The sequence below is a fragment of the Trichosurus vulpecula genome, chromosome 7 (assembly GCF_011100635.1).
Source record: "Trichosurus vulpecula isolate mTriVul1 chromosome 7, mTriVul1.pri, whole genome shotgun sequence".
Lineage (NCBI taxonomy): Eukaryota > Metazoa > Chordata > Mammalia > Diprotodontia > Phalangeridae > Trichosurus > Trichosurus vulpecula.
This window is the reverse complement of record NC_050579.1, coordinates 129,412,255-129,427,783: the sequence shown is the minus strand read 5'-3', so window position 1 is coordinate 129,427,783 and position 15,529 is coordinate 129,412,255. Positions and strand designations below refer to the sequence as shown.

The 15,529-nt window shown below is 36.2% G+C and overlaps 1 protein-coding gene across 1 annotated transcript in view; it reads left to right on the top strand.

Moving 5' to 3' along the window:
- ENPP1 (ectonucleotide pyrophosphatase/phosphodiesterase 1) overlaps positions 1–15,529 on the top strand; it is a 98,145-nt gene that overhangs the window by 19,115 nt on the left and 63,501 nt on the right. Inside the window, exon 2 of the mRNA XM_036766969.1 lies at positions 11,011–11,083. Within this exon, the coding sequence (XP_036622864.1) occupies positions 11,011–11,083 (73 nt within the window). The remainder of the gene's footprint in view (positions 1–11,010; positions 11,084–15,529) is intronic.

The window sequence follows — 15,529 nt, the reverse complement described above, 5'->3', positions numbered from 1 at the left end:
TCATACCATTTAATCCAATGGCTTTCAAGGACCTCTCACAGTTATTATTATGCTTTTGATTGTTTGATTGATTTAATAGTAATGTCTAAGCCTCATTCATACCTAGTTTATAGTTTTGACTGAATTGAGGCGTTCTTGCCCGAAAAGGTAGTTAATTTTAAGTGGGGTTGGGACTGATCCATTCAATGGGCCTCTGTCCTTATACTTAAGGAAAAAAAATCTTTTTGAACTGAACCTGTGATTTCAATGCAGAAAGCAGCCAGTGAAGAACTTCTCTGCAACTCATAGCCTTCCTTCCTTGCTTGCTTGCTTTCTTCCTTTCATGCTTCCTTGTTTTTTTCATTCTTTCTCTTCCCTTCCCTCTGTCTATATAGGGTATCACACCCTTACCTGGGGGCGCTCTGTCCAAAGGAATATAAATTTTGATTGCTAAAACCTCAAAAGATATTTGGGGTTTATGGGCTAGATTTATTTGTTAAGGAGCATGCCTTAAACCCAAATCACTCTGGCTCTCATTGATTGGCTCATAAATAGGTTCCAGGTCAAGCCCCACTTGGCCATTGTTTGGGCCCTGATTGGCTTAGAGAAATAGCAATTGTTGCTGGCTTCGAGGTGCTTACTTGGAGAGATCACTGAATGGGCATTGCCTCAGTCAAACTGAGATCTGTTAAAGACCTTAGCTTAAAAAGGCCAAGGTCCCTGCTTCCAGGGCCATCTCCAGTTGTCTCGATCCATATCTCAACACTGAACCCCGATGGCTCTGGAGGAGAAAGTGAGGCTGGTGACTTTGCTTAGTGCTCCCTCACTTAAATCTAATTCATTTGCATGTCATGGTATCACCTCCCTGATGTCCAAGTCCTCTTCTAGAGGATAGACAAACAGCAGCAAACAAAACAACTTATATACTATTAGAGAGTTGCCTGAGACACTGAGAGTTTCAATCACTTTCCCAGGACCCCACAACCAGTTTGCATCAGAAATGGGACTGGGATCTAGGCTTTCCTGTCTCAGAGGCCAAAGTGTTCCTACTCCAAATATAGCACTCTACCCACTGTACCACTTGTGGCAACTATTGGTAGGGGAAGAAGAAGAAGGGGGAGAAATCATCAAAGTGTCAGCTGATGTATCTGCTTTGCAACACTGCTTCAGTCAATTTTATCTGGTCACAGAACTAGTTCAGTTTCTTTCCTCTACTTTTGTTTTTTAATAAGGAAAGTGATTCCATGGAAGGAGCATAGCTAGATTATAGATTGGAATTCTACCCACTCTGCCCTCAAATTCCAAATTCCAACAACGCAAATGTGGTTTTTGGAAAGTCACTCAACCTTTCTATGACTGTTTTTTTACCCTCATTTACAAAATATGGAAAATATTTGTCAACTCCCTATAGTCATTTAGAAGCTCTCTGAAGTGACAGCTTACTCTTAGCAAATACATTTTCTCATCGTTGCAAAAATATGACTTATTGAGATTTTTGGAAAGTCAAGGATAAATGTCAATCTTTTGTTTTGAATTTGTTTTCGATTGTATTTCTCTGTTATTTCTTAAATGTCATCTGTTTCATTTTAATGTTTTCGAATGGCGATATATCAATATTCATACACTTAGTACCAAATCTGCTTTATTTACTGATTTGCTATAGGGACATTAAGGGTAGAGTGTTGAACATATATTCATTGGAGCAAATAAAACCCAAGTTCTACTCCCTCCTCTGACACATCCTGGCTATGTGACCCTGGACAAGTCACTCAACCCCTTCAGTGCTCTGTAAATGTAATTTCAAGGAAGGTGCTGACCTGCATAGATAGCATAGGTAGAGGGAGTTTCCTTATGTGGGAATTCCTTCCACCAAAAAATCACAGGTCTAATCCCTAACTCTCCTTTGCTAATATCTTCATGTTTGGGTTCTTGGGAATCACAAATAAGTGGAAACAAAATTTCAGTTATCTAGTTACTGTTTCTTATTTTTGTCCATTGTGGCAGTTTGGGAATAAATGGTATCTGTCTACCAAGGACAGGAGCAAAACCACTAGACCTTTTGTTAGAACTTCTTTGTCTTTTTTAGAATCCTGGCCCCATCAGGATAGACAAATAATTTCTTTGTTTCTAAGTAAGATGCCTCAAAGTGATCTTATTGTCCTTAAGCATATCATCCACAAATAATTGAAACTCATGAGTGAAAAATAAATGGAATTTATTGCATCATCTGGTTTCTTCCTCTAGCTAATTCCTCTCAAGGGAATAGTTTTTAAATCATAAATAGGATGAAATCTAATGCCATGAATAACATTTAATTTTTAGCTAAGTCAATATTTGTGTAACTAACAAAACACTTCTTTGCAAAAACCCTATCACACAATTTAAAATTCTAATTGGAAATAGAATATGCAGAGCCAAGAAAGTGTGGTGAGCAAATGTTCCTTGATAGGGCTATGCTATTTTGGGTAGAGCCCTGAATGCCAGAGAAAAGAGTTTGAATTTTGGTTCTTTGGCAACAGGGAGTCATTGTAGAGTTATGAGGACAAGGTCTGTGAAAGGAATATAAGCAGTGTGAAGGTTGATTTGAAGAGAGAAGAGAATGAAGGTAGGAAGATCTTCTTAAGCAATTTCAATAGTTCAGAGAGCAGTGATGCTTTTGGCACATCATAGGCATTTAATAAATGTTTATTGATTGATCCAGAAAATCTTTACCACGGTGGCCACAATAGAGAGTTAAGATGTTGTTCCAAAGTGATCAGCTGATGCTTTGATTTCTCCCCCTTCTTCTTCTTCTCCTACCAATAGCTGCAGCAGGTGGTTCAATGGGTACAGTGCTATATTGGGAGTAGGAACTCCTGAGTTCAAATCCTGCCTCAGATACTAGCTAGATTTCTGACCCTGGGCAAGTTGTTTAACTCTTAGACTCAAATTCTTTCTCTATAAAATGGGGATAATAATAGAACCTACCTCACAGAGTTGTTTTGAGGATCAAATGAGATAATAATAATCAAATGAGATAATAAGAGCTTGGCAAACTTGAGTTTTATAAATGATAACTATTTTTATTGTCCCTTATTTCATCTAATCTAAAACATTATATTACATTTACCATTAATATTAGGTTTCCTTTAAGTGTTAGTTTTTGTATGGGTGCTTTTTCTTTAGATTAGGTGAAATCCTAGAAATGAAAAAGAAAATAATATAAATAAATTAGAGTGCACAGTAACAGTAATATTGTACGATGATTAACTGTGAATGACTGTTATTCTCGGCAATATAAAGATCCAAGACAATTTGAAAGGATTCATGATGAAAAATGTTATCCACCTCCAGAGAAAGAATTGATGGAGCCTGAATACAGATCAAAGTGTACTATTTTTTACTTTCTTCATTTTTTTTTCCTTTTTGGTCTTTGTTTTCTTTCACAACATGACTTAGATGGAAATATGTTTTGCATGACTGCACGTGTATAACCTATATGAAATTGCTTGCCTTCTTGGTGGGGGGATGTGAGGGAGAAAGAGAGAAAATTTGGAACTTGGAATTTTAAAAAAGAATACTAAAATTGTTTTATATGTGAGTGGAAAATTATTAATAAAATAATAAAATATATTATAATACAAATATTTCTTTATAATACCTTTGGTGTGCACTTTATAGATAGCCCTACTTAGTATTGAACTTTGTCTTTTGTATTACTTGAAAATTCTTCACCATTAATTTGCTTCCTCTACAGATTCACGGACATCCAAACTTTATGGTGCTTGTTTATACTTTAATACTACAGGGACCCATAATTTTGTTAGTGTGAGTACTTGTTCCACCCATGTGGGTTTCAACCCTCTCTGTAATTCAGGAGGATAGTCTTTTACAGGTTGTGGTGAAGAAATATCAAGTCTCTCTGGGGAACTCAGTGTGGCTGGTTATTGGACAGCAGACAGACTGTTTCTCCCTGAGCTTGTACTTGAAATCTTTCCAGATGAGCAGGGCACATCATCAGTTTTTTCATTCCACTGACCTAACTTTCCATAACCCAGGCCCAGGATTACCTTTGTGGCAAAAGGAACTGTTCTGTATAGAAGGATTGGTATGATTGTGTCTACACTTCCCTGGATTCAGGTGCCCTTTAGGAAAAGAGGTCAGATGATGTACAATATAGAAATTTACCCAGGTAAAGTAGTAGGTTATCTTTGCTCAAGTCTTGCCTCTTTCTCCCTCTTATCATTTGGCACAGCACATTAGCACTAAACTCAATAGCATAATTTCTTAATTTGTTTGCAAACATCTGCTAGCAGTCATGACATCATGAATAAAATCTGAATTCTCAGGTTACAAATAGTGATTTTCATCATACCGACTATTGGGATAGTTGGACTGAGATTGACTTCTGCTGATCGTTGTCTCTTAGAATCCCGAGTTTCCTTCAAAGTTTAATTTCAGCACCATTTTCTATATGAAAATTTTCCTGACTTTCCTAGGCAGTAGTAGTGCCCTTGTCTCCAAATAATTTCTTATCTATTTTCTACATATTGTGTCCTCTTTTGTGTATTTATTCCCAGAATCTAGCATAATGTCTGGCCCATAATAGGTGCTTTATAAATAGTTGTTACTGGATCGAGCCATACTCTCTACTCAAACATGTCACAGGAGATCACATGGTACGATGAGGACCTGGATTAATATCCTGTCTCTAATGTATGTATTTATGCTCATCCTTGCATGCACGCGCGCGCGCGCACACACACATACACACACATGCACAATCCCGTGGGTATTTAGAAGAAAGAGAAATTAATTTGATCCAGATCTGCAATAATTTTATTTAGTAGGTACTTAAGAAGGGGGAGGGCATTCTAGGATGAAACAAAAGCATGTGCAAAGGGGCAGAAGTTGGAAACTATGGGGCATATTTGGGAAACAGCTAGCTAGTTGCTTTCTGTGTATAAAGCCCAGGATAAATGTATTTATTGAAGCAGTAGAGACTAAAACCATAAAGTCTGATTCTGGCCAGAACATAGGAGGTCTAAAATGCCAAACTTAGAAGTATGTGACTTTCACAGTTTACAAGCCTATTATAGCATCACCAACAAGAAATAAGTAATGAAGTAAGTTTTACTTGATTTAGTATCATAATCCTTTAGGGACCAAGAACTTTAGATTTTCTCCAAAGTGATTATAGACAAATTCTTTATAACTTTTAATTTCTGTTCTATTAATTCTTTAGAAATTAATGAATGCTTAAGAGACCATTTAGACAAATAGGAAGTTCCAAATAAACTTTTTCTTAGTGCCTAGCACAGTGCCTGGTATAGAGTAGGTGATTAATAAATGTTTGATTGATTAAACTAGATAAAAGAAATAATATATATTTTTTTGGCCTCTTCTCAAAGACATTCTATCTTGGTAGACAATGCTGGGCAAGGTTTTAACTCCCTAATGCCCCCAGTAACAAATGTTTTTGTTGTTGTTCAGTTATTTCAATTGTGCCAGCTCTCTATAAGCCCACTTAGGGTTTTCTTGGCAAAGACACCAGGGTGGTTTGCCATTTCCTTCTCCAGTAACAAATGTAGAATAATAATAAAAATAGTTAGAACAACAGCTAACATTTGTATAGTACTTTAAGGATCGGAAAGCAGTTTTTACAAATATCTCATTTTATCTTCATGACAATCTTAGGAGGTAAGGGCTATTATTATCCCCACTTTACAAATGTGGAAACTGAGGTACAGAGTGGCTTGATCAGGGTAACACAGCTAGGAAGAGTCTAAAGCCAAACTCGGCCGTCTTCCTGACTCCATGACCAGCACTCTATCTACTGCAGCACCTTGCTGCCTCTGCTGATACTTAAAACTCTTCACAATCTGGCCTCTACCTTTCCAATCTTGTTACACAGCATGCCACTTCATTTGCTCAATGGTTCAGTCAGCTGGGCTGCTTACTGTTTCTCATATATGAGATTCTACCTCCTGTATCTGTGTCTCTGCACTGGGTGTTTACTATGCTTGAAATATATTCCCTTGTCACTTCTATATTGAAATAATTGGATTGATTCTATATCTTTTAAAATTAGCCATGTTTATAGTTAATTGACTTTGCCCCGTAATTGCCTAAGTAATGATTCTTTGGCTCTGAACTTAATTCAGAAATTTAGCTGGTCTGTAATGTTAAATTTAGAAATCCAGTTCTCTTATTAATCACTGTTCTATTCTAGTATCAAGGAAATCTGTTACACTTGAAGGATGCAGGTAGACACCAGGGAGACTGGTCAAATATCTTTATACCACTAAGTTATTATTCAAAGATGTATGGTTTGTTATCCAAAGAAATCTAATTTGCTCTCTCTGTCCATGCAGATGCATTTGGACTCAAGTAATAAATATTTCTTAATCACAGGAGAGAAGGAAGGAGTTGTTGCTAATCCTTATCCCCAATTTCTACCCAATCATATTTTCTTCTTTCTGTGATGCTAGCCTTCCTATTTTCTGTACTCTCCAAAACTATAAAAGAGAGCTATCCCCCTCATTTGGGGTCTTAGCTTTGCTGGGGAAGCTGAGATCCTTTTTGTTGGTAAATTTATGCTTTACCAAATTGATCATGCTTGGTACTTTATGCCTTAATCTACCTTAATTTTAACTATTATAGGTTGGCAACCATGAAGGGATTGGGAGTGGGAGGCTAGTCATTGGAGTAAACTCTCTGGGAGGTCCCTCTCAGAGCACTTAGGTGACATTTTCACCAGGGGAATTTCTCCACAGAAGTTTGCGCCAGAGATGACTCTCCACCCAGTCTCGGGCTTTCTAAGCCAAGGTAAGCCCCAACACTGTTGGGGAAGCGGCAGCTGTGTTTGTCTCAGTATCCCGTCTGTGTTTAAATGTGACTGATTGGTAATAGAAAATTCAGGAAATTCTCTTAAGGTATAAGTCCCTTGAAGAAGTTTTCTTTTCTTCAAGGGAAACTCCCAGCATAAGCTGAAGAGTGATCAAAAGATTTGAGTCATTGGCAGCCCTTTATGGAGGTAATCAGGTAAGTCCCAGGCTACTTATTGCCATTGGCAGGAGATGGAGGTTGTCCTGAGCCTCTCATTATAATTGCAAAGTAGGAAGAGTGACTTCTCATTCAAAAGGGGTTAGGGAAGCACCATTTTACAAATGAACACTATTGGCCAGTAGCACGGTGGAGACAATCTCTCTTTTCATTGAGGTTGTTTTTAGCAAATTGTGCACAGGGGGTCAAGAAGGAAACACCTTGCCTGCAAATGCTTCTCTGTGTGTTTTAAACTAATTTTTTCCTGGCAAAAAGAATGTGAACTTTCTGAGGAGTTCACTGAATCTTCAGAAAGACAGTCTTCCTTTCTCTATATATTTCAAAGATCTGGCCAAGTGTTAGGAGGGCAGAGAGAAGGACAGATTAGAGAAAAGGGAATCTTTTACCTCAGATCATATTGGCAATGTAAACTAATTAGAAACTGAGTTTGTGACTAAACTGTAAGTTCTCTACTGTGAATTTGAGATTTTGATTTTGTGATTATAAATCCAGATTTGATGTGGTAAAAGTTTGTCCTGATATTAAATGATAATGTGGTTTGACATTAAGGCAAAAAGCATGAATCAAGAAAATACGTTAGAAGTCTGGTCTCTGTAAATTTGTTGGTAGTGTGATTTTAGGTAAGTAATTTCATCTTTGTTTACCTTAGTTTACTACTCTGTAAAGGGGACAAAAATAGTACCTACCTTCCAAGGTCATTGAGAGAATTACATGATTGTGAAGTGCTTAACACGAGATTTGGCATTTGGTAAACACTATCTATAAGTGTTAATCATTGTTATTTCTTTAATCAAAGGCAATTGCTCCATACTAGATAACTCTGTACTGGGTTTTGCGTATGATTAGTCTATGATGCCAAAGGTGATAAAAAGAATGGTTTTCTATATAAGATAACTTAGAAATGCATTCAGCTGAATTGCTGTTATCTGATGAGTAATAGGTTTAGTTTCATGTTTTAAATTAATGATATTGTGAATGTTATTAATGTGCTTCTTGTATTATAAATTCTCGAAAACCATTCTACAAGAAATGCTATTAAAAGGATGATAAAATTGTGTAATTGTAGAATTTAACTCCTTTTGATATGGATTGTTGTTCAGTCATTTCAGTCATGATCAACTCTTTGTGACCCCATTTGGGGTTTTCTTGTCAAAGATACTGGAGTGGTTTGCCATTTCTTTCTCCAGCTCATTTTATAGATGAGGAAACTGAGACAAACAGGGTTAAGTGACTTGCCCAAGGTCACACAGCTACTAAGTGTCTGAGGTCAGATTTGAACTCTGGTCTTCCTGACTCCATGCTTGGAGTAGTAGATACTGTGAAATTATTAATTAGCTTATTAGAGGCTATTGTCAAATATTTAATTGAGTATATTTTAAAAGAGGAAGAGAAATTATTCTGTGGGAATGTGGAGAAAAGGAAGAAGAAAATAATATTGAGTAATTTTTTTGGTGGCGGGAAGGCTTGGTAACCTTTTTATTGTTAACTAACTTATTGCAACAATATGAGAGTAATAATAACTGTATCTAGCCCCAAGCTATGATGAGTAAAACTTTGCTATTCAAGGTGAAATCTTGTGGGACTGTAATCTGCTATCATTTTGAGTTTTGAATTCAGGTATAATTGCCTGAATTATCCCTGAATTGTCCTTGTCAGTAATCTGCCATTCAGGGGAAATGCCACTAGCTGCTCAAAGGGATAGCAATCTAAGAATTAATGCACACAAATGTCTGTGCTTGGGAAAAGTTGAGGGGACGACCTTGGCATGGACTAAGGTATGATCCTTTTGACTTGATTTTCCTCTAGTGTTATTTCCTTTCTGAGCAGGAATGCTTCCCGAACGGATTAATCCTGAGCCTGGCTATGATACCCTGTGGATAAGGTGGAACTTTGCCAATTAGTTATCTGTTGCAAATAGTAAACACAACTCTTACCTGAAATCAAATGGAACTAAGGATACTTTATTCTATTCTACCAATATTAGGTCATTCTGTGCTCTTAGGGATAGGCCTGGAGGACCAGTTTTGATGCTGTTATAATCATATCACTCCTTCCTTTCATAGCAAAGCTCTCTAAGCATGGCAGATAAAACTGTAATTTTTAAATAACATGACTTGTATTGTTGCAATACCCTAGCAACTCTGAGCTAATTATAATAGGATATAATTATGAAAAGTCTCACTGTTTTTATTCTGCATTTGTAGGCGATGCTATATCCTATATAATTAAGTAAATGAGTTCTTGGGCTTATCATCTACCTGTTAATAGTTATATATTCATGTATAAGATTAGGTCCCTAAAGTGTCTCATTCTTTTGGATATTATTGGGGATGAAATCTTCTTAAAAGGGGAATTAAGCAGAGTTATAAAGGTTTTTCCTATTTTAAATTTGTTAAAATTAAAAATTAAACAGGATTAGAATGTTCTCTCAAAGAAATAGTATATATAAATGTATGTAACTGGCTTACAAATGTTTCTAATAAGATAAGTTTTAAAATTGAATTAAGATTTCATATGTAAAAATGCATTGATAATTGTGAAGAGGGTCAAGTTATTTTCTTGTTCGAAGTATCTATCTGATAATTTTAAGAAAGAAGGACCTATTTTATAAGTCAGATCCTCATGAATTTCTTTTTAATATTCTTTCTTCAGCCTGTTGTTGGCAGTGTTTATATCAGGTACAGGATTTAGGCAGAGTAAGAAACAGCAAGTGGCATGTAAGAACTTAAATTCTCTGGTTTCAAATGAACTCATCCTAATTTGATGTTCTTATAGCTCTATTTTTAATAAGATAAGAACCACAAGGCTTGAACTGGTTTTCACCTCATGAACTAGTTATTGGAAAACCAAATTTAGGAGGTTGTACTAAATTTTATTGAGTCTTATAACTGACAGATTTTTAGCAGAATTAGGAATCTCTGCAAGGGACTTGCAACCAAAGAAATAAGTCTATTGAAGAGGAGCCCCCTTTAGGCCTTCCCTGAGATTGAGGCCTATTCTGGAACATCCAAGAGAAAATAATTCCAGGGACCAGATAACTACGTGGGATATCTGGGATCCAAGATGAAATGTGCTGATTAAATGGACATTGGAAAGGAATTATTGGGATATAAGGAGAATTGATGTTAATCAATATTGATGATCATTATTATGCTACTTTGGCTTTTTTTTTCTTTCATAGTATTTATGTTTGCTGAGTTTTTTTGGTTACTCTGGTGACAGGTAAATCTCCCCTCCAAAATTAGTCTGTGGTTTTAGATATTTTTACCATGTCTTGTGCTATGATTAATCAATTTTGTTGTTCTTATATTGACTGGTCAGTAGAAATTATGACAAGCCTACATAAGATATAACAAGTCATAGCAGAAATGCAACTACCTCCTTTGGTTGCCTTTCTCTTAGGGTACAAGAGAATCAAATGGAAACATAATATCCATCACGTAACACTCATTTATTAAGTGACTACTATGGTGTCAGGTGCTGGAAATAGATTAAAAAAATAGTCCCTTCTCTGAAGTCTATAAGTCTATAATGTTTTTAATAATCTCAATTTAATTAGGGTGCTAGTCAAGCTATCTCCGATTTCCTTTCAATATAGTGAATTGATTTTGGTTGGTTATTAATTACTTTCAAACTAATTAGTATTACCTACCTGATGTGGTGAGGTATGTATAAGTCATATAAGACAGACAACATGGCATTGTGGGTAATAGGACTATTTTTGGTGACAAGAAGGCTTGAATCAAGTTCTGCCTCTGACAGATACTAGCTGAAGAACCCTGGATAACGTCAATTGATCTCTCAGACACATGGGCCACTCTCTGAGAATACAAATTGCACACAGCTACTGATATGAGTTAATAGAGAGAGGAAGTTACCTCACCAATTCTCCAATGAATATAGCTAATGAAGTTCCAGGACTGGTTGAAAAAAACTAAATGAAAATCTTATTTTGTGAAAATATAATGGACTTTTCTTTTTAAACAGGTGCTATCTGTCTGCATGTTAACAACAATTCTTGGCTGTATATTTGGATTGAAACCAAGCTGTTCCAGAGAAGGTAATCATAATGGTATATAAAAATATCATGTAATTCTATGGTTATAAAGTAGATATTGATTGATATTGTTCCAATGCAAATATCTATAGAATTCTTGCATTTAATTTATCCTTATTTTTGGAGCCTGTCTTACACCTTCCTCACCATATGATAATAACTATGTATATATATTTATGATTTTTTTATAACAACTTTTTTTTTGGGGGGGTCACCATTTGATCCTAAAGTGGAGAGCAGAGAAATTATTTATGTGAGTACTATGGTTGACAGAGGTGCCAACAGCAGTGTTCTTTGAGATCTTAGCCTTCTAATCCAATGGTCCTGTAGAACTATTGTTTCAGAACAAATTTCTCCTAGGAGTATCATGGTGGCTAATCTGTGTATCCTCTGGGTGTACATGTTGGGATTTGATGACTTCTGCTCTCATGGAACTTTCTGCAGGCTAGCATAATTTATTAAAATTCAATGGGCTTGAGATGGAAAGATCTGGATTGTTTTCTGAGATCCAGCACTTGCTAGCCATACGACTTTGGGTAGGTCACTTAATTGCTCTGTGCCTCAATTTCCTTTTCTACAAAATGGAAATAATATTTGCATTACCAACCTCTACAGCATCGTGAGGATCCAACTTGATGTTGTATGTGCACACTATGTAAAGAACAAGCATTATATAAATATAAACTATGATTATTTCTGGAGACTTCTGGCATCCTGGCATTGCAAACAGTTGCAATCTTAAAGTATAGGGTTTTTTGTTTTTGTTTTTGTTAAAGCTTTTTACCATTGTAAAACCCCCTCTGAGGCTGCTCTTCCCAGCTTCCACTCATACTGTCAGATTGGATTCTGAGGAGTGACTGTTACCTCAGGTTCTAGAGATAATCCTGTGAGGCTGTACTTTTAATGCACACCCAAACCAGTCTGCTTCCCATGAACAATTAGCAGCTGACTCAATAAGCTCCCATCAAAAGCCTTTAATCAAATGGCTTAGCAAGCACAGTTGGTACAAAAGCTTCCCTTCAAAGTCTGGGATGCAATATTCCACAAATATACATAGCATCCCTGGGAAGAGAGGGCTTAAAATGCAATAGTAATAAATCTTAATATTGAATAGTAAACTATTCAATGATAATAGAGTTATTATTATTAAAATATTAATAGATATTACTGTGGCAAAGGTGTAACTCCCAATTCCTCATACTAGAAATCCTTTTTCCCTTTGTAAAGTCCTCACATAGTTCACTATGAATATGTCATTTGAGCTAATGGGCCAACAGCTAGTTTGGTTTTCAGGAGCTACTCCTTTCTTGAGTTCACATCCAGCACTTCAACTTACCATAAGAGGTCACATTCTTTGAAGTGACCTCTTGGGTGACTGACTATCTCTTCTTATCCATATGCCTTCTGTATGTGTCTCTGCTCCTGGCTAATTCATTGTCTCCTACTGGTCTAGTTTCTCCAGCGGCATGGTCAGCGGAGTGTAGGGAAGAGAATAATATCCTCTCTTCAGCATTCACTCTCCTATTCTCTGCTGCTCTCTGGTATAGGTATAAGGATCTGTCTCCACAAAGAGCTCCTAAGCCTGGAATTTTCCACCATTGGACTGGCCAACTCCTGAACTGATTTGCTGTTTTTACGCCTAGTCTGAGAGGTAGAACTGATTCTCTGAAAAGACAATAATGGCCTATATCTATAATGGATGTAATGGATAAGGATCCATAACCAAAGCCCTGTTGTCTTCTCACATTGATTAGGGACTTTTTCATACATTGCTGTGAGGTTGTTGGAACATTCCTTAATACCTACTTTGCAGTTTGTAATTACATCCTAGATTTTCTGTGATTACATTAATTAAAGTGGGGAGACTGGGCCCCCACCCCTTATCCCATGTTTCTTTAAAGTTACGTGGGACCAAATTCACAATGGGAAAATTATATGAGTAATTATGTATACATAGAACTCTAATATCTGAGTACATTATAATGTACACCTTTCAGCTTATAGAAACAATTTAGATAATTTTTCTCAGGAACAATAGACGGTTTTCCCAGGAGCCTTTAGAAGTTTTAACAGTGGGACAACTCATTAGGTAACTTTTTTTTCCCCCTCTTTGCTAAATTTTTCATTATTGTAGGATTAAGAGTAGTGTCTAGTTGTTCTGTGAGAGTCTGTTAATCTCAAGAAGGATCACTTTTCAAGTTTCCTTAAGAATCTCTCCAGAATAGATTATTTAGATTTATTAAATTAATATTTTAAAATCATCATGACTTCATAATGATCTCAATTAGAAATTTCTTTCTGAATAAGTTAAAATAATACATGCTAAATAACTTAAACTTAGAATATTTCTATAAAAAGTCAATTATCCATGAAATAAAAAATAAGAATAATATTTACAGTTACCCTGTAAAAAGAAAATAGTCACTTCTTGGTTAAAAGAGATCAAAATAACCATGCCCTAATAAAATAATTTTAAAAAACCCATTATTGACATTCATTCTATGTATGGTCACACTCCTGTGATGTGCTTGATGTGTATGTGTGTATATATGTGTATCCCTCTTCCACCTAACTATATGCTGCACCATTAATTTTCTTGTGAGATTGTTATACTTCTGGCTGACTTTTTATCCATTTTTTTTTTTTTTTGGAAAATCCAGACTCATTGCCTGGGTCCTAGTCTTTCAAATCCCCCACAATACTTGCATGACTATTCTGAAGCCTTGGTGTGTCAAATGCTATTGCATTATTAATCTCAACTGAGATCTATTTTCATGTGTCCTTTAGGAATTTCTTCAGGTTAGATACTTCATTAGCATTTATAATTTTATTTTAAGCAAGTGAAGAACATGTAGGCAGTTTTTGAGTGGAAAATCCACATTGATTTTAATATCAATTATAAAAAACTGTGTTTTTGAACATTACTTTTAATACAAATCTCTTCTAAAGATACTTGATTAATGATAGACTCTCAGAAACTTTATCAAATTTGTAACTGTAATTCTTGGGTCAAGAAAGTTTCTGGCCTTAGAAACTAAAAGTCATTCACACTATACTTTTTTGTACATGTATAGTTTATAGTTCTTGTTCAGTTGTGACTGACTCTATGACTCTGAGGTTTTCTTGGGCAAGATACTAGAGTGGTTTGCCATTTCCTTCTCCAGCTCATTTTACAGATGAGGAAACTGAGGCAAACCTGGTTAAGTGACTTGCCCAGGGTCACACAGCTAGTATCTAAGGCCAGATTTGAACTTTGGTCTTCCTGATTCTGGACCAGGCACCCTATCTATGCATTGCATCACCCAGCTACCCTAAATTGCCCCCAAAACTAATAGAACGAAAATTTCCTTGCCAATCACTTGGGAATCTAAGAGAGAATTGTGAGCACAAGCTACTTGATTATTCGTCTGTGTGGTGCTGACATTTTCTCTCTCTCTTGAACTGGTATTGCATTGCAACTTATAGCACTTAGTGAAGTACCTAGCACGTCCAAGGAGCTTAATAAATGCTACTTGATTGACTTGAAACTTTTCAAAGCTCTTCTCTATCTTTCCTTTTTTTTTTTTTAGCCTTCTGTTAACCTTGTTAAAGAGGAAAGACCAGAATTATGTCCAGTCAGGCCTGCTTAACTCTGTCAAACATGTGGCCCCAGGATAAATTCTTCCTTTCCTGGCCCTTGTCCAAATGTTGCAGTCTACACAATCTTATGCAAGCTAGGACAGACCATGCAGCTATCAGAAAATATCTATGTATATGTATTGTGAGTTGGTAGTTTGCTTTGGAGGCTCGCTTATGAGAAGGATCTTGTGATTCCCTGGATGAGACTCTGAGTAGCTGTATGTTCAGACCCCCCAACTGCTCAGATGTAAAGGCTCTCTCCATCCAGTGATGTACGTAAAGTGTATAGCAATGGTGCTTTGATTCAGGCAGTCAGAGCCGTCTGTTGGTCTTTATGCTAACTTCTCTGCTTGTACTTTCTCTGACATTCAGGGTGCTGACCTTTCTCCTGAACTAGTAAATATAATTAAAAGTAGGATTGTTAACCCTTTTTGAGCAGTCTTAACCAGAAAAGCAGATCTAACAACCTGTGCTAGCAGCCATCCTGGGTATGCCAGTGTGGTTGTTGCTACACCTTCCTCTAGCACTGAAGTTTTGTTTAGAGCTCTTGTTCTATTTTCTTCCTCATTTTGTAAGTCTGAATCTTAATAGCCTTGTTTATAAAGACTTTGTTACTGCAAATTTTCTTTCTTTTTAGCTAGCAAGAAGTTATAATATAACTTTGTAAAGATGATTGCATTATAGAATCAAATACGATTATGTTTGTGGTATGGGATATTGAAATACCATGGTTTTACTAATATTACTGATGTAATCTAAACTAAGATTTGAGCCTTCTCTTTCTCAGTGACTTCATGATTTGGGTTCAAAAGTTGACGTCCAGTTTGTAGT